Source organism: Pipistrellus hanaki (genome assembly GCF_964339955.1).
Source record: "Pipistrellus hanaki genome assembly, chromosome: 19".
Lineage (NCBI taxonomy): Eukaryota > Metazoa > Chordata > Mammalia > Chiroptera > Vespertilionidae > Pipistrellus > Pipistrellus hanaki.
Window position 1 is genome coordinate 11,158,267 of NC_140521.1, and position 21,481 is coordinate 11,179,747.

A 21,481-nucleotide genomic window follows, 5' to 3' on the forward strand; every position below is an offset into this window, starting at 1 on the left:
CACACACACACACACACGCTCGGATGCTGCTGGCAGTGCCCAAGTCCCCGCATCCCCGCTGCGCTCCCGCCAAGGGCAGAGCAGAGAGCGCCCACCTCCTGGCTTTTCTTTCTGATTCCAGGATGGGACGCGCTGGGGGTGCGGCTCCCCTCGACCTGCGGGCACCCCCGCCCCCGAAGCCCGGGTCGCGGGGCCTCCTAACCACCCCGTCCAACCCCCACCCATGGCAGGGGTCGGTCCGGAACAAGGTCGCCCCCGCGACTGCACCTGTGCGGGTCCTGGCGGAGGGAGGCGGGCCCCGGGCTCAGCGGGACACCTCCATCCACAGAACGGCCGGAGCGGGGTGCCGGGCAGCGGCGGGCAGCGGCGGGCAGCGGCGGCCGGGCGGCGGCGGCGGCAGCTGAGGCTGCGACGAGCTCCCCTCCACCCGCCCTCGCCCCTCCCCGCGCTCGTGCCCGGCTCCGGGGGCGCGCCCGCGCTCGGGCTCCCGCCCACTGGCACGCGCGGCCCCGTGCGTCATCGCCTGGTTAGCATTCAGAGCCTTCCTCGGAGCAGGTGGCCGCCTTTGTTAATGTTTCTAAGTGCCCCCGCCCCCCTAACGCCGCCGGCTTCACTGCTCCCCCCACAAAACATGCAGAAGCGCCAAGATGCGCACGAGCCTCAACACTCGGAAATCTCACTGGGCCTGATGCCGTGATTCTCAAAAGAAGCTCGGAGGTGGCTGAGTGGATGGACAGGCGGATGCCCGCAGACACACTCCAACGACTCCTGGACTTTAAAAACGTGGGGTCTAGCCCTGACCAGTTTGGCTCAGTGGATAGAGCGCTTGGTCTGCGGACTGAAGGGTCCCAGGTTCGATTCTGGTCAAGGGCGTGTACCTTAGTTGTGGGCTCCAACCCTAGTAGGGGTGTGCAGGAGGAAGCTGATGGATGTTTCTCGTCGATGTTTCTCATTGCTCTTTCTAACTCTCTACCCCTCTCCTTCCTCTCTGTAACAAAATCAACTATATATATATATATATATATATATATATATATATATACAAAAAACAAAAAAACAAAAAACGTGGTGTCTAAGAAACTAAGACAGCCTGGCACACGTGGCTTGCTGGTTGAGTGTTGCCCTATGAACCAGTTTGATTCCCGGTCAGGGCACAGGCCCTGGTTGCGGTTCCATCCCCAGTGTAGGGCGCGCAAGAGGCAGCAGATCAATGACTCTCATCACTGATGTTTCTATCTCCCTCTCCCTTCCTTTCTGAAATTAATATATATCTATCTATTTATTTTTTTAAAGAAATTAATACACAACTTTAGAAGAATTAAATAAGATAATTTAACATATATTAATACCTCCTGTGTGCAATCCATGTGAAGCTTTGGCACAGGATCTAGCATACAGTATGTGCTCAATAAGTGCTGCTTGTCTGTTTTTGGAGTTGCAGAGTCCTCCGGTCTGGGGCTGGAGAGCAGGGGATGCTGCCACCCAGCAGCCACCGACACTGCGCTCCGGCCTTTCTGTGGAGAATTACAGCATCAGGCCCATTCCCACCTCACCTCTCTAATCAGAGGAAGTCTCATTTCATATTTAAACAGACAGAGTTTCTAAAGCTTAAAAGGTTTTTCAGCCAGGACCGGTTTGGCTCAATGGATAGAGCGTAGGCTTGGGGACTGAAGGGCCCCAGGTTCGATTCCAGTCAAGGGCATGTACCTTGGTTGCGGGCATATCCCCAGTAGTGGGTGTGCAAGAGGCAGCTGATCAATGACGCTCTCTCATTGATGTTTCTAACTCTCTATCTCTCTCCCTTCCTCTCTATACAAAAATCAATAAAATATATTTTAAAAATATATTAAAAAAAAAGTTTTTCATGGTTCTGCTCCATGGGTCTTCATGAGAACTCCCCCATACCCCAGGACAAGCAGGGACATCATTTGTATAAACGCCTGAGGGCTCACTCCCACTCCCCTCCATGTTAGGAAGTGTCTCTATTTTCTGCTATCCCCCAGATGCCCTGGAATTCAGAGGAAAGAAGAAAAGGAAAGGAGATCCTGTTCATATGTAAATGGTCAGCTCTCAGAACATTTCTAAGGAGCCAGGAGTGTAAAAAGGCAGCTGCTGTGTGTGTGCCTTTCGTGCACAGAACGTTAACTAATGTTACTGTTAACTAAGCCTTTACAAACCCCCTTTAGTTGTCACAGTGCCTCTCTGGAGGAGCTGTTATTATCCTCGGTCTTGAGAGAAAGGAAATGGACTTAGAGACAGAGTCGGTAAGGTGGAGACCAGGGTTCCAACCCAGGGCCATCTGATTCCAAAGCCCAGAATAGCCCCGCTCACACCCTGTCCACAGAGAGACCGGTGATGACAAGGATCCTGAGTAAGCCCAGAAAAGGGACTGCCAGGGCTGCCAATGGCACTGCTGCCACTCCTTCCTCTTCATCGGTTCTTCCTCCATAGTTTGTTTCTGTGTTGACCACATTCCCAGCCTCCCTGAGCCTTGCTGCACACATTTCTTTCTTGCTTTAGCTGCTTGAAAATGTCTTCATCCTGACGTGTCTTGAAAAAAAGGTGCCTGGATTCTCAGAGCCCAACAAAAGCTCCGTGCGGTTTTTTTTGTTTTTTTTTTAAATATATTTTATTGGTTTTTTTTTTTTACAGAGAGGAAGGGAGATGCATAGAGAGTCAGAAACATCGATGAGAGAGAAACATCGACCAGCCGCCTCCTGCACACCCCCTACCGGAGATGTGCCCGCAACCAATGTACATGCCCTTGACCGGAATCGAACCTGGGACCTTTCAGTCTACCATTGAGCCAAACCGGTTTCGGCTCCGTGCGGTATTTTGCCAGCAATCAATCTGCTCGCGTGCGGTGACATGTGTCTCCCGGCCCCTGTTCCTTTCCTGGTGCTGCTGAGCCACATGGTAGAACACAAAGGCACCAATAGGTCGTCTTGGGACCCGGTTTGGCTGGTAGACCTGCCCCGATTCCCTCCTGGAGTGGATTGTGGGGTGAGGCCTGAACTCCTCGGGGGCTTCTTAGGACATCTTTTCCCCCTCCTTCTCTCTCCTCTGCAGGAGGGAAGACTGCTCACCCCTCCCTTTTTCTACAGAACTGTCTCCCTCCACATCCATCCTTCTCCCCACTGCCGCCTTTCACCGAAGCTGCCAGGTTGCCATGCCAATAAGGTTCCCATGGTTACTAGGAAGAGCTGCTGCATTCCAACAGGCCTACCCTGGGAAGGAGAAAAGGAGACCAATATTGCCCCAGGGCAAAAAGGGACGGAGGGGGTGTCTCAGCCCAGGGAATGTTGGAGAACAGATTTTGTTTATCTTGGTGTCTCTAGGCTGGACCTTGGACCAGATTTTTCGGCCTCCACTCAAGTTCTCTGTTCCCTAAACCGGGAGAGAGGCGCCTGGCACCAGTTCAAATCCATTGTTTTGCCTGGTGTGGAGTCCAATAGGCGCCACATTGTGAGGATCCCGTTAATATGTAAATACACCCATACATCTGGGCTCCTTGTCCAGCTTGAAAAATGGCAAAATGCAAAACATGCCCTGCTGTCTCCTCCACTGGATATCTTGTCTGAGAAACTGCTTTTCTCCTTATGGTGTTCCCCCCTGGATTGACCAGTCTAAGCCACATCATTCTTTAAAGAAAACACACAGGGTTTGTTTTCTCTCAAATATAAAGACATGTATTTTCATGCAAAATTCATACATAAAGAAAAAAATTTTAGTCCTTCACAATTCCAAAATCAAAATATTTATTTTTTAAATCCTCACCCCAAGGTATTTTTTCCACTGCCTCGTCACAAGAAGAAAATTTGTAACTATGTATGGTGATGCGTGTTAACTGTAGTGATATGGACAAATTTCACAATATGTATAAATTTTGCATCATTATACTGTATATCTAAAACTAATATATAATGATATATTTCAATAGATCTCAATAAGAAAGGTCCAAATGCATACATTATGAACAAAGCACATTTTACAAAAACATATCCAAATAAAAATATCAAACACATTGAAGCATTCGACTATGAAAGGATGGAGAAAAGGAGTGGGAAAGTGGTGATAAAGGGGAATGTATAAATGGAAAAAAACAAACAAGTAGGGCCTTATCCACACCAATGATGATAAAGTATCATGAACTCACAAGTACAATAAACACGTGAGGGGCAAAAATAAGAATATTGGGGACTAGCTATGGTTATGGGAAACATTATCCATGATCTATTAATCACGATTGCCTTGGGCTGGTCTAAGAAAGGACACTGCCCCAGTGAGTTTGGCTCAGTAAATAGAGCGTAGGGAGGGCGAACCAAAGGGTACCAGGTTCAATTCCGGTCAAGGGCATGTACCTGGGTTGCAGGCTCCTTCCTGGTCTAGGTGCATGCCGGAGGCAACCAATCAATGTCTTTCTCTCACATGGATATTTCTCTCTGTATTTCCCTCTCTCTAAAAAAAAATCAAAGGAAAAATATCCTCTGGGTGAGGAGAGAGGGAGGGAGGGAGGAAGAAAAGAAAAGAAAAGAAAAAAAAAGAAAAGAAAGAATTTTGACTTGGCTGGGAGTTGTCTGCCCCCAGGACCTGGGAAGTCAGCCTTGGGTGTGGTCCAGTCACATTCAAAAATTGCCTATTATCATGAAAAGATTAACAACCTTGTTGCCTGAATAATGGAGACCCACCCGAGCCTGCCTTGCCTACTTCCCCATGCCTGTAATCCCTACTAATCCTAACAATCCTGGTCTTACCCTATGTGAGCAGCTGGCTTACGGGACGACGCAGAGCCGACTTTTGTGGGTGCCATGCTGCTCTCCCACACTGCCAGCGGCACTGGAGTAAAGGCTCCTCTGATCCAACCGTCTCCGCTTAACTCAAGTAGTGACAGACAGGCAGGCAGCGCGGACCCACTGATCGCCCAGTTCATATTCTGGCGACCACGAAAGGACGTAAGGAAGAGACGCCTCTGGGGTGAGTACCGAGGATCCTGCTTGCTGCCTGGACTGGGGGTTCCTGGGGCCGAGGTCTGGACTCTTTATTTGCAGGGCTGCCAGGCATTTTCCTGTTTTGAGTTCCAGCTGTAGCCTCAGCAATTCTCGACGTGTCACCTGAGACCTAAGTTGACTAAGTTGATTCCTCCTGTAGGGAGGAATCCAGCGTGTTTTTAGGGCTTCCTTGTAAGGAAGTATGTTCTTTGTATGGCAGTAGTGTGTGTGGCATGGGAGGCATTTTACTGCCTGTTCTCCAGGTGAGCCTGATCAGCTCCGGCTGGCAGGGGGCCTCCAGTGGTCCTTAGTCCTAAATCTGATCCACTTGGGGACCAGAGACACTGCTCTGCTTTGGTTGGTTTTAATCGGGGCATTCTGAGATTTCTGTGGCTGGACGGACAAGGAGCATGGTGTGAAGCTCTTGTCTGTGGCTGCGCAGGCCTATAAATATTGTACACTAGAGGCCTGATGCATGAAATTCGTGCAAGAGTAGGCTTTCCTTCCCCTGGCTGACAGCACCAGCTTCCCTCTGGCACCCAGGACCTGGGCTTCCCTCGAAGTCCCTGGGTTTGCCTGGAAGGTCTTCGGAAGGATGCCTGGTCTAACTAGCAATTTACACTTTTGTTATTGTAGACTAGTGGCCTGGTGCACAAAATTCGTGTGTGTGTGAGGATGAGGAGGATGGGGAGGGGTGTTCTTCAGCCTGGCCTGCACCCTCTCCAATCTGGAACTCCTCAGGGGATGTCCAACTGCTGGTTTAGGCCTGTGGGATCGGGGCCAAACCAGCAATCAGACATCCCTCTCACAATCTGGGACCTGCCTGCCTGCCTAACTGAATCTTACCACTCTGCCTTCTGGGCTGCTCGCACCCAATTCCTCTCCACCTCCCCACTGGCTTTCTCGCCCCCAACTCCCCCCCCCCCCCCAACCCACCTGCCTTGCTCCCAACTCCCTTCTCACCCTCCTCCCCCACCTGATCGCCCCCAACTGTCCTCCCGCACTGCTCTCCAACCCTCCCCTCCCCCGCCAGCTTGATTGCCCCCAACTGCCCTCCCCTCTTGGCCTGATCGCCCCTAACCACCTCTACCTCGGCCCCACCACCATGGCTTTGTTCAGAAAGGATGTGTGGAAGGTCTCCTGGAAGGTCTTCCGGTCTAATTAGCATATTACCCTTTTATAATAAAATGAGCCCCAGAAATATCACAGAATCGGAACCACTATAATAGATAGTGTCTCTGTTGGTTGTTTTGTGTCTTTTTACTGTTTGGTGTAATTTGTTTAAAGATGGGGCATATTCCACTTTGCTAGGGGCCCCGGCTGCTTGTGGCAGTCTGAACCTGTGTTACAGGGATTTTGGGAATTTCCCAGCAGCTGCCGAGAATTCTTAATCTTGGTAACCCTTCCTGTTTTCCCTCTCAAGGCATCAACCGCTGGAAACTCTTAGCTAGTGAAAGTTCTTGTCTGTCTGTAACTTGGTTACTGATGTTCTTTGCTTGCGTTCTTACTGTTGGAGGGCTTAGTTTGCTCTTCACTGATTTATGAACATAGGGAATCCTCTGTCTCTGCTGTTTGGGCTTTGTGCTACTCAGAGCCCACTTGCTGTGCTGGGTTAGTGTGAGATAAGATTCTAAGGCTAATGTCCCAGTCCATCGTTTTGAGAGCAACGACGATGATTCAACTGGAGGAGAAATGGATGGGGCCCTGAGACGTGCTTCCCACCGCTCCAACTGCTCTGGAGCTGGCAGTGGAGGAACCTGTGTGGAATTGACCTTCACATTTTGCTGAGTAGGAGTTGGGACGCCTATTGATAACATATAGGATTATTCCATTCATTTTGGAAAGTCATACACAGGGACTTTTATATGTTGGGATCCGCTGTCTGGGAAAAGGATGCAGGGATGTTTCCTCTAAGGCAGGGGTCCTCAAACTTTTTAAAGTGGGGGCCAGATCACGGTCCCTCAGAGAGCTGGAGGGCCGGACTATATGAACTACTAATCCCTACTGTAACACCTTGGCTGCGCTCACTGCCCAAAAAACCTGGCGGGCAGGATCAGACTCCTCTGGGGGCTGCATGTGGCCCGCGGGCCGTAGTTTGAAGACCCCTGCAAGGGTTAGCACAGTAGTTCTCGGTGGCGAATGCCTGACTTTCACCAGGTGTTCTAGTGACTGTCTTTAAGTGTCTAGTAACTACAACAGGAATTGTTCTAACAATTTCACCCTCCCTTATAGTAATGGACAGATTACGCTGCCAGGTGGCTGGTTTCTGATATGTGGGATAGCTTTATTCATATATCCCTGCTAAGCATGGGGGTGGGGGTGGGGTGTTTCATGGAAGTCTTTCTAGGTAAGGAATGAAAGTTGCTTAGGATGACCATCTGTGAGCCCCAGAAATATCACAGAATCGGAACCAAAAAAGGCCTTCTCACGGCCATTACACTGGGCTGCACTGGCATCTCCCCCTGCTGAATATATTTTACCCGTTGTGCTGGTACCAGTAGGCTTCCTTAAAGGAGAAGTGACCCAGCCGGCTTGTAGCATGGCAAAAGCCCTCAATGCCACCTCCGGGGCTACACATGGAATAAATCAAGAGCTGAGCCAGGTCAGGGAGGCAGTTCTAGAAAATCGGGCAGCAATAGATTGTTTGCTGTTTGTGGTGTAGCCATGGTTGTGAGGAATTTAAAGGATTGTGCTGTTTTAATCATTCTTTTTTTTTTTTTTTAAATAGATTTTATTGATTTTTACAGAGAGGAAGGGAGAGGGCTAGATAGTTAGAAACATCGATGAGAGAGAAACATGGATCAGCTGCCTCCTGCACAACTCCTACTGGGGATGTGCACGCAACCAAGGTACATGCTCTTGACCGGAATCGAACCCGGGACCCTTCAGTCCGCAGGCCGACACTCTATCCACTGAGCCAAACCACTTAGTGCTGTTTTAATCATTCTGACAATTCTCAGCAGATGGAAAACATATCCAAGATCCTGCATTTGGTGTATTCCTTCTATTGACCAAAGGGGCCACATGCTAACCTGACAAGCTCAGGGAAGGCCTGCATGGCAGTCTTACAAACTCAAAGTAACCACAAAGGATGGTCTAAAATTAAACTTTAACTAAAAGCTGTCATGGTGGATAGTCACACCTAGGCTGATATCTTCACTGACAAGGTCAACTTTTACCTTAACTGAGCCTGTCTGTTTGCATCTATGATAGCATAGATAAAAATAGGTGAAAACTGCCATTCTCTGGAGCAGCGGTAGCCAAGTGGTAGCCAGTGTAACCACTGGTGATTCGTGAGGTCTGACAGGTTGGTGACTGCTCTGGAGCATTATCTCAATCCATTGAGATTCTGCTTAATTCGGCTCGACTGAACTTACAAAAATTCTTTACAGGTTTGACTGTTTGAAGTTAACAGGAGTGAGATATATAGAAGAGATTGGGAACAGGGAGAAAAAGGTTATAGGTAGGGCTTGATGGTTTGATGCCAAGAAAATGCCTGTCCCTAGGGTACAAGTGGGGATAGAGATGAAGTCTTATTTCTATTTACTTTTATGTTTTGATCTTAACCATCACTTTGCCCGAAGAGTATACTCCTGATGCAGCCGAATGGCACGGCCGCTCGTGCTATTAATCATTTGAAGCTTGATTTAAGCCCACCATTGCTTGGTACCTTTGGTTACAGAAAATTTCCAAACAAATAAACCAAGATGACTTCTGTATTATTATCCTACTGCTGTCAGGCTTCATAAGACTTCCTGAGGACATGCGACTCCGCAGAAGTAAATGGGGGAGGGCTAAGAACGGAAGGCGGATCCGGCAGAACCGAATCAGGGAAGCGCCCAGGAAAGGCTGGGCGTCCCAGATGCGGCGCGGGACGTGCGTGGGCCTGTGGGCCAACTGGATTTCCCGGGCTCCGTCGACCTACGTTGCCCACACCCCGTCTCTGCCCTGGGCGGCCCGTGCACGCCCAGTGGCCCAGTGCGGGCACAGCTCCCCTTTGCCTCCGCTGCCTCCGATCCCTCCCCCTCTGCCTTGACGGCTCCCCGCCCACCGCCCCGGCCTCCCGGGCATGCCCAGTGCAGGTGCGGCTTGGCCCCGCCCCCTCCGCCGCCGCGGCCCCGCCCCCTCCGCCCTGGGCCGATGGCTCCGCGCCCGTCGCCTTCCCACCGCCCCGCGCGGCCCGGGCATGCCCAGTGCGGGCGCAGCGGCCTCGGCCCTGGGAGCGCCCGGGCGGCTGCCGGCTGTGGGCGCGGAGGGTCCAGCGGCCCGCGGGGAGCGGGGGGCCGGGTCGGAGCCGAGCGGCGGGGCTGCCGGGTAGGTGCGGGCTCGGCGGAGCGGGGCCGCTGGCGCGCGGCGGGGACCCGGGCGCAGGGAGCGTGCGGCGGGGGCGGCGAGGGTCTGCAGGGCCCGCGCTCGGGGTCGTGTGGTTGCGGGGGGGTGAGGGGGACCCCTCCGCTGGAAGGAGAATGCCCGGGTGCGGCGCGGGGTGTCCCCAGGCTCCGGGTGACCCAGGTGCGAGGCGAGCGGCTCCGCGCCGGGTGCCCGCTGCGGGCGCCGAGGGAGATCGCGGCTTTCGGTGGGGATCGCCGGGGACCTGCGGGAGCCGCGGCCGGGCGGACCTGGAGCCGGTCCAGGGGCCGGTGGAAAGGAGGGCGCTCACCGCTCCTGCACCTGCCGTGCGGCTGCCCGCCTCCTGCCTTCCGGACTGGGGCTCCGTGTCTCCGTCGATGCCGCCTAATGAGTTCTAATGACGGCGAGGCACTCCGCGGCCACGGGTATTTCCAGGATTGAGGGACGGGTTGCCCATGGAATGCTCGGGGTAAACAAACAGTCCTCTGGAGTAAACAGTCCGACCGAGGGTGGAACACCGGGGTTGTCACGTTGGCTGTAGCCCATTCACACTGCTGCCTCCTTGGGTGAGCCATTCATTCATCCTTGGAGACTCAGTTTCCCCGTCTGTAACACGACGTGAGCCAGTTGCACCGTCTCTCCTTCCAGGTTCGTTGGAGGGTGCCCGCTGCGCTATTCAGTCTCGGTGTGGTTGGTCTCAGATGGTGGCAGGTTTCCTTTTCTCCAAGCCTCAGCTTTTTTTTTGTCAAACCGGCAAATCCCAAATATTCCCGGGGGGAAGGCCGCTAGGATCTCCTCGTAGAATGGAAGTGACCTATCTTTCAGAGGCCACCGCTGGTCAGTAGGTAACCTGCCACTCGGTGCGTGCAGAAGCCAGGTGTTAATGGCCATGGTTCAGATAACAGAGCTGCTCTACTGGCCTAGGACTGACCTGCTTTGGGCTCTCTATGCCCCGGGAGGAATCCAGGCTAAATAGGTGGCTTCTTAAACTCCCACGCTAGCTCATTTTGGAGTGCGATGATGTGTATAGAGAAGTTTTTATTTTCATGTTATGGCGCTTAAGAACATGAAGATTTTAATACCCTTAGTATATATAGATTAGGTAAAGAGTGGATTCATGATAGTCTTCCAAACCAGTGTCTCGTATGTCATCATTGAACATTTTACGACTTGCCTGGCACTGAGTTATCTTGCACTCTGAGATGGTTTTTTGTTTGTTTTCAAGTTGGGAGTAGTAAGAGAAGTTTCTCACCATGGAAACCTCTCTACCTGAAGGGAGTGCGTCTGTGCAGGATTTGACCTAAGAAGCGGATGGTTCAGATGGTGTGCAAGTTAACCTTCTTCCTGCTGTTACATTCCCTGCTCGTTCAGTTCTGGGTGGCATTAGTCCAGTTGGGTCAAGAAGGTACAGTTTGGTGAGGTGGTTTTAGGTCAGAGAAAGTGTGCTTACGTTTTGAAGTTTGAGGTTTATATAAGCTGCCTGTGAAATGCTGTCTTTATGAGCTGTCTCTTAATGTGATAACACCTTAGATTTGATTTAATGAGGATTGAGAGTTCAGAATCCCAAGTTGTTTTTTTTTGTTTTTTTGGGGTTTTTTTGCTTGTTTGTTAATCCTCACCTGAGGATATTTTTCCCCTTGTTTTTTCAGAGAAGGGAGGGAAAGTGGGAATTAAACCTGCCACCCTTAGGTGCATGGGCTGATGCTCTCTAACCATTGAGTACACTGGGCCCGGGCTAGAATCCCAATTTCTTTAATAAAATTTTTGAAAATGGGTTTTATCATTCACCTGAATGACATTAAATGGGAACACGAATTTGAAGAATACTTACAGATGAGAGCTTTCAAGTTCTTAAGTTTTGAAGGTAGATTTGTCGTTTACCTGAGAAATAAAATGGGAAAGTTGTATTGAGTTAAAGAATATTTGTACGCGTGAACTTTTTTTTTGGCCAAGTTTAAATAAAATCCACTGTGTCTTGCATGCTTACTAAAATTGCACTTTTATATGGATATTTTAAAACTGGAAAGCGAATGGAGGCTCATTTTGGAGATCTTGGTGGGAAATTTCACACATGTCTTAAACTGAACTGTGTGCCAGGGGCCTTGTGCATGAAGTGCATATTTAGTAATTTTTGCCAGAACTTTCATTCAAGTGTTAGAGGTTATACACCAGCATAACTACAGAGCTTAAGGGGATATTGGAATGTGTGTGTGGGGAGTTAGAGACATCAAAGTCCAGTGAGGAGATTACTGATCCCAGAGCCATTTACCCCTGTAAAAGTGGAAATTAAATTAAAAAGTAATTTATCCATTGCAGATTTTATTAGTTGCTGGGTTAACCTTACTTAGTTCACTGTCCTAGTATCTTAAGGGATAGAATCTAGAATCTACTGCACTCCTCTTAGAGATGCAAGTATGTGGGAAATGGCATCATGCAGAAATGTACATGAAGTTCCTTATCTTTAGATAAACATTTTTCTCCCATTACCTCTGTTTCCAGGTTCTTCATGATGAAAGATTTTGGGGTGCTTCCCTCTCCTCTGTATAGTTGGTAGTTTGGGTGGTGAAGATATGGCTGACAGTGTCAAAACCTTTCTCCAGGACCTTGGCCGGGTGAGTACATGAAGCCATCTCCTGACCCTTTTGCTGTAGGAACTGACTAGGAAATCCTTTAGGTATTTGTTGGGTCCTTCATGTACAGGTTTTCATTCTAATCCACTCTACTCAAGAGATAGGCATTACCCTGGCTTGCAGAAGCTTGGTAGACCTTTCTGGTTTCTATCCGTATTAGAATCCTGGTCAGCTTGGGTCCAGAGCCATATATATATATATATATATATATATATATATATATATATTCATTTATTTATTTTATTGATTTTTTTACAGAGAGGGATAGAGAGTTAGAAACATCGATGAGAGAGAATCATCTATCAGCTGCCTCTTGCACACCCCCTACTGGGGATGTGCCAGCAACCAAGGTACATGCCCTTGACCGGAATTGAACCGGGACCTTTCAGTCCGCAGGCCAATGCTCTATCCACTGAACCAAACCGGTTTCGGCAGAGCCTTTTTTTTTTTTTTTTTTTTTTTAATTTTTTTTAATTTTTAACTTTATTTTGGAATAACTTTAGACTTAACAGAAAAGTTGCAAGATAGTACAGAGTTCCCCTGTATCCTTCACTAGGTTCTGCTAATGTTAGCATCTTCTGTAACCACAACACATTGGTCAAAACTAAGCAGTGAACATTGGTTACATCTGTTATGTAAACTACTACATTTAGATTTAAATTAGAGACACCCCCTTTTTATAAGGTGCAGATGCCCTAGGAAAATGTTCCATAAAGATCTGCTCAGAACCTAGTCACCCAGATTTCCAGTGGCATAAAATTCTGTTTTAGTGGCCCTAACCGGTTTGCCTCAGTGACTAGAGCTTAGGCCTGTGGACTCAAAGGTTCCAGGTTCGATTCCAGTCAAGGGCATGTACCTTGGTTGTAGGCATATACCCAGTAGGGAATGTGCAGGAGGGAGCTGATAGATTTTCTTTCTCATCTAACTCTCTATCCCTCTCCCTTCCTCTCTGTAAAAAAAATCAATAGAATATATTAAAAACAAATTCTGTTATAATAGTAGATGTCTGAGGTCTAATGCCCTAGCTGTGGCCCCTCTAGCTATATTCCTAGGAGCAGAAGAGAGGCCAATTCTGATGGGGGTGGGGAGTTTGAGCTAAAAGAGAAATTGAAGGAGTATCTTGGAAGGGCTAAAGAGACTCTATGCAACGTGATCTACTTTTCATACCTTTACCTCCTTGTGTGATAAAATTTCAACCCTGGATCAGTTCTGCATTGTATACTTGACATGTCTGTCTGCCCCAGGGGCTGTAAGTGTCTCAGGTGGGGATCCTGTCATCATTCTAGCACATACTAGGCTCTTAGCCATTAGAACTCTACTATCTAGAATATTTAAACTATTTGTGGAAGGTTTAGAAATTAAAAGCAAAATAAGACTAAAAATTGCTCATAGGTAAAAGATCAGGTGCACTCTGTGCCACTTTATGGTCCTAGCAGTCGGTAGTTCATAACATTTGCCTGTGTCTCTGCATCCTGGTGATTATCTCCAACATTTACTTGGGCTCAAAACGGTGGGCTCACCGTTGCTTCCAGGTTGCCTTTTTGTGCTGCTGCTTCATGAAGTCAGGTACCCCAATGCTATCACTCTACTTGGGACATGAAAGTGTTGTGGCACTTAATTAAACTATAGGGCTTATAGTTGTTTACTTGTATGCTTTTCCTGCTATTTTCTTGAGCATTTCCATATGGCCCATGTCTAGCTCACTGGAGATGCTCGGTATGTGGGTGATAGGCCGTTCTGGCGTTTGTGGCAAACAGTAAGTTTTCTGGTATTGGAGCTCTTCCAATATGGTTGGCTAGCGCCTCTGTCACAGTCTTTATAGAGTTAACAGCCCTTCCCCATGTCATATATTCTTTAAGGACATTCTCCTCCAGCTATTCTGGATCATTGTTTATTATTTAGGGAATACACACTGAAGTTAAAAGTAAAGGGAAATGTAGCAACCTATTCTCAAATGACTCGGAAAAAATGTGTGTGTGACCCTATTTTATATGGAATAGTAAATGTGGCAAATATTAATCTGGGGAATCTGGAGGAAAAGGAATTAGGAAGTTTTCCATTCTTGCAACTCTTCTACAAATTGGGAATTATTTCATAATAAATAAAAAAATCAAGGTTCCCATAAGCCACGTAGCAAAATAAGTACAGTGGTTTCCACTATGATATCACTTTACTGCATATAAGCATTCCCTGAGCCATAATTTTCCCTCTTGAAATACTCTTGTTTTATACTCTTGTCTATAGGGAATCAAAGACTCCATCTGGGGGATCTGTACCATCTCAAAGCTCGATGCTCGAATTCAGCAAAAGAGAGAGGAGCAGCGTCGAAGAAGAGCAAGCAGTGTCCTGGCGCAAAGGAGAGCCCAGAGCATAGAGAGGAAGCAGGAGAGGTGAGGAGCAGCGGCTGGTGTCAGGAATGTCTGAGCCCCCTCTAAGGGAAAGCCCTTCAGGACATGACTGCTCCTCAGCATACAATTGAGACTGTATGTAGTGACTTGGAGTTTTAGTAGCACCCCAACTGTTTTTTTATAATCTCTCGCCCCAAAATGTGGTTATTCTCCTCCACCCGCCTACATGGGTTTAGCAGTAATCCTTATTCAAATGTTATGGTGCTTGTTTTTTGTTTTTTAATCAGAATGATGAATAAAGCCCTAACCGGTTCAGCTCAGCTGATAGAGTGTCAGCCTGTGAACTGAAGGATCCCAGGTTCGATTCTGGTCAAGGGCACATCCCAATAAAATATATATTTTTAAAAAAGAATGATGAATAGAGAACCACAAAAGAATTATTTGGGTTGACGGATACTTCTAGGAGAGCCTACATGGATTTATTTATTGGTAGAATCCCAGACATCCTCTTTTAATCTTCTCCAGTCTTGGATTTTTTATATATACATATATTTTATTGATTTTTTTTTTTTACAGAGAGAGTGATAGAGAGTTAGAAACATCGATGAGAGAGAATCATCGATCAGCTGCCTCTTGCACACCCCCTACTGGGGATGTGCCCGCAACCAAGGTACATGCCCTTGATTGGAATTGAACCCGGGACCTTTCAGTCCATAGGCTGACGCTCTATCCACTGAGCCAAACCACTTTCGGCCAGTCTTGGATTTTAGAAAACAAATTTTTTGTTCTGAGAAAAGCTGCTTCTCTAGAAATATTTTTAGTCTTATTGACTGGCATTAGGAGAATACTGGGAGAACAACAGGTGCTGGAAAATTAATACCAACAGAAGATATAAAATGGGGAGCTACTGAATGACAGTATGGAAGTGGCCTATCTGCCTTGTAAGCTAAACACACGTGTTCTTTTCCAGTGAGCCACGTATCGTTAGTAGAATTTTCCAGTGCTGCGCTTGGAATGGCGGAGTATTCTGGGTAAGTTCTTTTTCCTTAAATTCTAGGTGCCTCATAAGTATCTTCATATTGTTACTGTTAATAATCTTCTTCCATTTTCTTTAAACTGAGACAAGTAGCTTTTGCCAGCTGACACATGCTTAAGACTATAACTTAGGATTCTATGCAACTGGGGTGCTTTTATTCCCACTCAGAGAATACTTGTGTGTCAACAAAGGGCTATCCCTAAAATAAGTTTTTTAAATTACTTACATGTTTTAATGTTGTTATTGGTTAATAATTTCTCTTGACATTGTCTGGACATTTTGGCTAAGAGCATCTATGGGGGGGTCAGAGGGAAATGGCAGATGAAGGAGGACAAGGGTCTCCCCTCATCTGGTTATAGCAATCTTTTAGAATTGATATCTGCTGAAACTCACACCAGAAAAGATTGCCTGTAATTAATTGAGAAGCAACCCAGGCTTAGGTGAAATTTAAAAAACAAACAAACAGGTAGTTAAATATTTCCTTAGACTTGGAATTTGATGTAATTTGTTTCCTTTAACATTTCACTGATGTTCCCAGGTGTTAACTTTAATTAATAAAATATTACTGTGTACTTAGTCTGTGCCTTTATTTTGTCCTGTATACTATCTGAAATGTTCTTCTCTGCCTCCTAAGGTTTACTGCTTTTATAGGCAGTATCAGGCTTGTGCCTCTTAGATGGAGTATTGGGAATAGAAGTGGGTCCATTGTTGGTGCTGTTCAGGCCTTCTAATTGATAAAGTCGCCTCCATCTGGAAAATAATTGCACTGAAACTTGGAACTCTTTTTTCTTTTTTTTGAAGAAGGGCTTTTAATATTTACCTTCTTGCTTCTTTCCTTTAGTTCAGTCTCCTCTTGTTTTATCGGGTGTTTATTCCTGTACTTCAGTCAGTAACTGCCCAGATTATTGGTAAGTATGGTGCTGTCTGCCTGGGATAGAGGTAGATTTTTCCCTGTCTCCCTCAGTCTATGGAGCTCTTTCTATGTAGCAGGAGCTTGGGATGTTCTTAACTCAAACCTCTCAACAACCCTTTGAGAGTGGGTATTGTTATAGATGTTCTTTTATGGGTGAGGAAATGAAAGTTACCAAGGTTAAATCATTAATAAATGGCAGAGCTGGGATTTGAACTCAGGTGGTTTCCTACATACTGTTTACTGTTAATCACCGTGACATCTCAGTCACCACCAGGTAAGCAGGTTTGTCTCAGGGCAAGCAGCACATATCTGTGGCTACTCTGACCGGGAGTTGTGGCCAGAATTTGGTGTGTCTGCAAAGAATAAGACTATTTGAAAAAGGCAAGATATGTGTGGGGTTGGGGTGGGGAGGAATAGTTAGGAGTTCCCCATTTGGTCTTCTGGTTTTCCATGTCTCCAGTTAAGCTAACTCTTTTCCCCTTTCGTAGGTGATCCATCTCTACACGGAGATGTTTGGTCGTGGCTGGAATTCTTCCTCACGTCAATTTTCAGTGCTCTCTGGGTGCTCCCCCTGTTCGTGCTGAGCAAAGTGGTGAACGCCATCTGGTTCCAAGTAGGTCCAGGGCAGGATGGAGGCTGGGTCCTGTAGCGTGAGGGGTGACGGGTGGCAGATTTCAGCCTGTGAAGTTGGTGGCCTTTGTAGGCAGCAATCTCGAGCAGCCAGTGGCTGGTGTTTGTGCTCCTGTAAAATGCAATGACTGTGTCGGGCCAACAAAGCTTTTCTCACCTGGCATATCTGAGGGAAGATCGGTGGCCTTGGCTTTGGGATGGACAGGGGCCATTTTGTTCCTGGTTGGGTGAGCTACTTTCTCTGTTACAGGATATAGCCGACCTGGCATTCGAGGTATCCGGGAGGAAGCCTCACCCATTCCCCAGTGTTAGCAAGATCATTGCTGACATGCTCTTCAACCTCCTGCTCCAGGCTCTTTTCCTCATCCAGGTGAGACTGGGCACATGCACAGCTTTCAAAGGAAAAGGTTCCCCAGCGGGAGTTTACACAGACAGGGATTTGCATTTACACTGGGGCCGATATGCTTTAAGGGAGGTAATGATTTTTAAATAAGCTTTTTACAGAAACTCGGGAATTTAAAAATCACAGAAAAGAAACATGAATTTACCTGCCCTTCCCTGCCACCTGGGCCTTCTCCGCTCTCCTGCTTTTCAGAAATTTGAGAAATAACTGAATGGCTCCTTGGGCAGAGTAGTAACACAGAATGGCAGGTGAGCAGCGTTGGGTCTCTGAAACTTTGGAATTAAGATTTTCCATGTTTGTTCTTCAGGGGATGTTCGTGAGTCTCTTTCCCATCCACCTTGTTGGTCAGCTGGTTAGTCTCCTGCATATGTCCCTTCTCTACTCACTGTACTGCTTTGAATATCGTTGGTTCAATAAAGGTAAGTCCATCTGAAGAGACTCAAAACTAAAACTGGGAAGCTCCTTTTGGAAATGCTGCCGCTGAGCAGACTTCTTAAAACTACTTAATGCTTAGGCCATTGGCCACCCATCTTTGGAAGGAAGTAGTGTCTTTGGCAAGAGGGCACTCACATTTGGCTTAACCCTCAACTTTGACGCTGGGGGGGTACAGCAATGGGGCATTACCTTTATGGTGCTTAATGTGATATACGGTAGCTCTGACTGAGCCAGAAATGAGCAGAAGTTATTCTGAATTAGAGAAATTAATTTAACATCAGTGCATTCAGATAATTTTGGGTATTTTAAAAACCCTTCACATATTTGCCTGGGTATGTATGGTTGAAAGAGGTTAATTCCTAGGAGATGGCTAACTTTTTATTTGATATCTTGCTTTGCTTAGGACTAATCCTGGCAAAGGATGCTGGTGGCGTAATTCCTAATTCACTTAGCCTGCCAGCTTTGAAATTGTGATTATTGAATTGTAAAAACTTTGCCTCAAATCTTTTAACACATTTGGACAATGATGAGTTATCTGTTTTAACTGTTTTCTAAATGGCAGACCTATATCCCAGACTCAAACTTGTCTCCTGTATTTAGTCACTTTAGGAAGAGGAAATAAGAATTTTAATTGCGTCGGCTCCTTGTTTTAGGTATTGAAATGCACCAGCGGTTGTCGAACATAGAGAGGAATTGGCCTTACTACTTTGGATTTGGTTTACCTCTGGCTTTCCTCACTGCAATGCAGTCCTCGTACATTATCAGGTAACTTGGCTGGAGGGACTGGAGGGCGAGTGGGACGAGACTCCGCAGAGGGAGTATCTTCTGGATGCCTGGTTCTGTGCTAGGCATCCTTCCTTCCTGTTGACCGTTAGGATGTATAGGACTTGCTCCTAGACATTTGTCAGTATTAACATTTAGTCTGCAGGACCTAAATGCTATATTTCATCTATGTTGCCTCCTGGAGCAGTGTTAAACATATCCAGCGCTTAGAAAAATCCTTTTTTAAAATTTTAAAGATGTGCTTCATTTATTAAGGGCTTTTCAGCCATAATGTTAGCACCAGAGGCAAAGGAATTTTGGGTTTCTCATGTCTTCTCCAAAGTCATGGCTGTTGTGAAGGTGACTAATTATTTTTCTTTTCTTTTCTCTCTTTTTTTTTTTTTTTACAGTGGCTGCCTCTTCTCAATCCTCTTTCCTTTATTCATTATTAGCGCCAATGAAGCAAAGACCCCTGGCAAAGCTTAGTAAGTATTAACCGGTACTAGCCAAAGTGTAGTAATGTTTTTTTTCTGTTAAGGATTGGGGCTATAATACCACAATTATATGAATGAGACATTTTTTTAAAATAACCTCTTAAAAAAAAATAACCTCTTAGATTGCTGGAAAACATTAATGTACAGTTCAATGCAAGAAAAACACTTCTGGGATATATCCCAAAATTTCCCCCATGCATATATATATATATATATATGTGTGTGTGTACATGAATATGTTTTTAAAATTGATGCTATAATACATATTTTAAAGATTTAACAATTTACTTGTAAACACCAGTAACTATGTTCATTTTTGTAAGAATGGTCAGCTTTTTAAAAAGGCATTGGGGCTCATGTGTCTGGCAATAGGAGTTTATTGGTAATGATAGTAAAAGTACTTTAAAAGGAGTCTTTAGCAGTAACACTAGCACTCCAAAAGTTTTATCACTTCAAAGAAAAGCTCAGTCTTTGCTCAATTCTGGTTAAGTCAGTGAGGAGACACAATTATGTCAGATCTGTTTTGAGTTTGTGCTCATTCTTGCTGCCCAGCAATGCTCGGTGTGAGTCTTAGTCGGAATACTTGACTTTGTCTTGCAAACTCTCTTGAAAATGAAACACATACAGCATATAATGTCTTCAGACACAGCTTGAAGTTTGTGCCCTGAAGTCAGTTATAGAAAAGTGCTTCTTGGATCAGAATTAACCTGCAATATAAATGTATTTCCAGTAAGCTTTGGTACTTCAACTGGTGGTGAGTTCGTTACACTTAGGACAGCGACAGGACCCGGGACATTCTTTAGTTTAGTTGCTGCCTGTTTAATCCATGTGTCCAGTATCTGTACGTCCTTGATCAAATTTCACCTGTCTCATTTTCCATGTCGTTTTAAATCTAATGTAGTCCAATAATACTTCTGATCTGCTGGGGGTCTAACAAGTTGGCTCTCTTGCCTTTTAGCCTTTTCCAGTTGCGCCTCTTCTCCTTGGTGGTTTTCTTAAGCAACAGACTCTTCCACAAGACGGTCTACCTGCAGTCCGCCCTGAGTAGCTCGGCCTCTGCAGAGAAGTTCCCTTCCCCGCATTCGTCTCCTGCCAAACTGAAGGCTGCTGCAGGCCACTGAGGCCCCTGCCACCCGGGGGGAAGGAGCGGGAGTGGAAGGAGGCTGTGCAGTTCTCTCCTTGTTCGCCGCCCCCACCAGGGAAGGCAGGACCCACTCTGCCAAGGGCCCTCTGCGCATTGCCTCCTGAGGAGTCGGGATTTTTGTCTCTGGTGCACGTAAGGCACAATCTCCCGACACCAGTCTGTGGACTCCTACCACCTGTGAGTCTGAAAGGCCCACGGGTTTCTCTGCAGCTCTTTTCTAGCATTTGCCAGCCCCTCCTCGCCTGGACTGATTCGAATACTATTTCTCCCCGTGCCATTCACCCTCCCACCTCCCCCTTCCCGCCTTCCATCACCCTTGGATGAATGGATTTTGTAATTCTAGCTTTTGTATTTTGTGGACCTGTTGTTTTTGTTGTTTTTCTGTGAAGCACATACATTGGATGTGGGAGGTGAAGGAGTATCCGTTACTCCCGGTCACTCCCTTTATAGCCATCACTGTCTTGTTTCTTGTAACTCAGGTTAGATTTTGGTCTCTCTTGCTCCACTTGCAAAAAATAAGCCTGAAGAGATGGGACAGGAGGAAAGACCTCACAGCCAGATCTGCTGGGTTTTAAGGGGTGATTTTTTTCTTCCCCTTGAAGGGGAAAAGCTCTTTTCACTGGTACATTTAACGTTCCCCGGCCACAGGGAGGTACCAGTTTTGGACAAGTGCCACTGCAACACAGAATGCTCCGAGAACCTGAACCTTTAAACTCCGCGGGTCTGAAATTTACTGTTGGCCATTGTCGGGTCTGTCTGATGTTTAAGGGGATATTGGGTGCTGCAAATCGGAACTGAAGGGGTAAACTTATTAAAACCATTAAACCTGTGACTGGTGTTTTTCTGTCATTTTAAAGAGAAGTATTGGGGGAGGGGGCAGATGTCAAAACACTTGTACAATTTTAAAATGTCACAATTAAATGTGAGCTGGTTTCCCACAAGGTGTGGGATGGTTGAATTTACAAATCACATCAAGAAACATATTCAGCCAAAACCAGTTTGGCTCAGTGGATAGAGTGTCAGCCTGCTGACTCAAGGGTCCCGGGTTCGATTCCGGTCAAAGGCATGTATCTTGGTTGCGGGCACATCCCCAGTAGGGAGTGTGCAAGAGGCAGCTGATCGATTATTCTCATTGATATTCCTACCTCTATCCCTCTCTCTTCTTCTCTGTAAAAAAAAAAATCAATAAAACATATTAAAAAAGAAAAAAAGAAAGAAACATATTCATGGGACCCGAGACTTTGTCTTGGATAAATTTGCTTATAGTTTTTTAAGAGATTAGTCCTGAAGAATGTAAACCTGAGAAATTTGGATTATGTTATCATGATGATCGTGTAAACATCTTGGA

General features: G+C 46.5%; 2 protein-coding genes across 4 annotated transcripts in view; one reads left to right on the forward strand and one right to left on the reverse strand.

The window, feature by feature from the left end:
• The window catches only part of FEZ1 (fasciculation and elongation protein zeta 1), a 63,013-nt gene that overhangs the window by 37,953 nt on the left and 3,579 nt on the right, over positions 1-21,481 (reverse strand). Inside the window, exons 2-3 of one of the 3 annotated variants that reach the window (XM_084867570.1) lie at positions 11,170-11,219; positions 1,350-1,514 (exon numbers count right to left, since the gene is read on the reverse strand). The gene's annotated coding sequence lies outside the window, so the exon portion shown is untranslated. Of the gene's footprint in view, positions 1-267; positions 459-1,349; positions 1,515-11,169; positions 11,220-21,481 lie in introns of those variants that run through there. The other 2 variants (XM_084867571.1, XM_084867569.1) reach the window with 2 other exon arrangements.
• Positions 9,135-20,962, forward strand: EI24 (EI24 autophagy associated transmembrane protein). Its single transcript, XM_084867573.1, has 11 exons — positions 9,135-9,302; positions 11,838-11,950; positions 14,213-14,358; positions 15,287-15,347; positions 16,194-16,260; positions 16,754-16,878; positions 17,146-17,265; positions 17,606-17,717; positions 18,387-18,498; positions 18,906-18,980; positions 19,948-20,962. Exons 2-11 carry the CDS (start codon positions 11,909-11,911, stop codon positions 20,108-20,110), a joined length of 1,023 nt encoding a protein of 340 aa, XP_084723699.1. The 5' UTR covers positions 9,135-9,302; positions 11,838-11,908; the 3' UTR covers positions 20,111-20,962.

What these genes read in the sequence shown, in the direction of transcription:
- EI24 (XM_084867573.1), top strand. Translation starts at nt 11,909, where the DNA reads ATGGCTGACAGTGTCAAAACCTTTCTCCAGGACCTTGGCCGG. An exon ending in TTCTCCAGGACCTTGGCCGG is followed by an intron (nt 11,951 to 14,212) that starts GTGAGTACATGA and finishes TCTTGTCTATAG; the next exon opens with GGAATCAAAGACTCCATCTG. An exon ending in AGTAACTGCCCAGATTATTG is followed by an intron (nt 16,261 to 16,753) that starts GTAAGTATGGTG and finishes CCCCTTTCGTAG; the next exon opens with GTGATCCATCTCTACACGGA.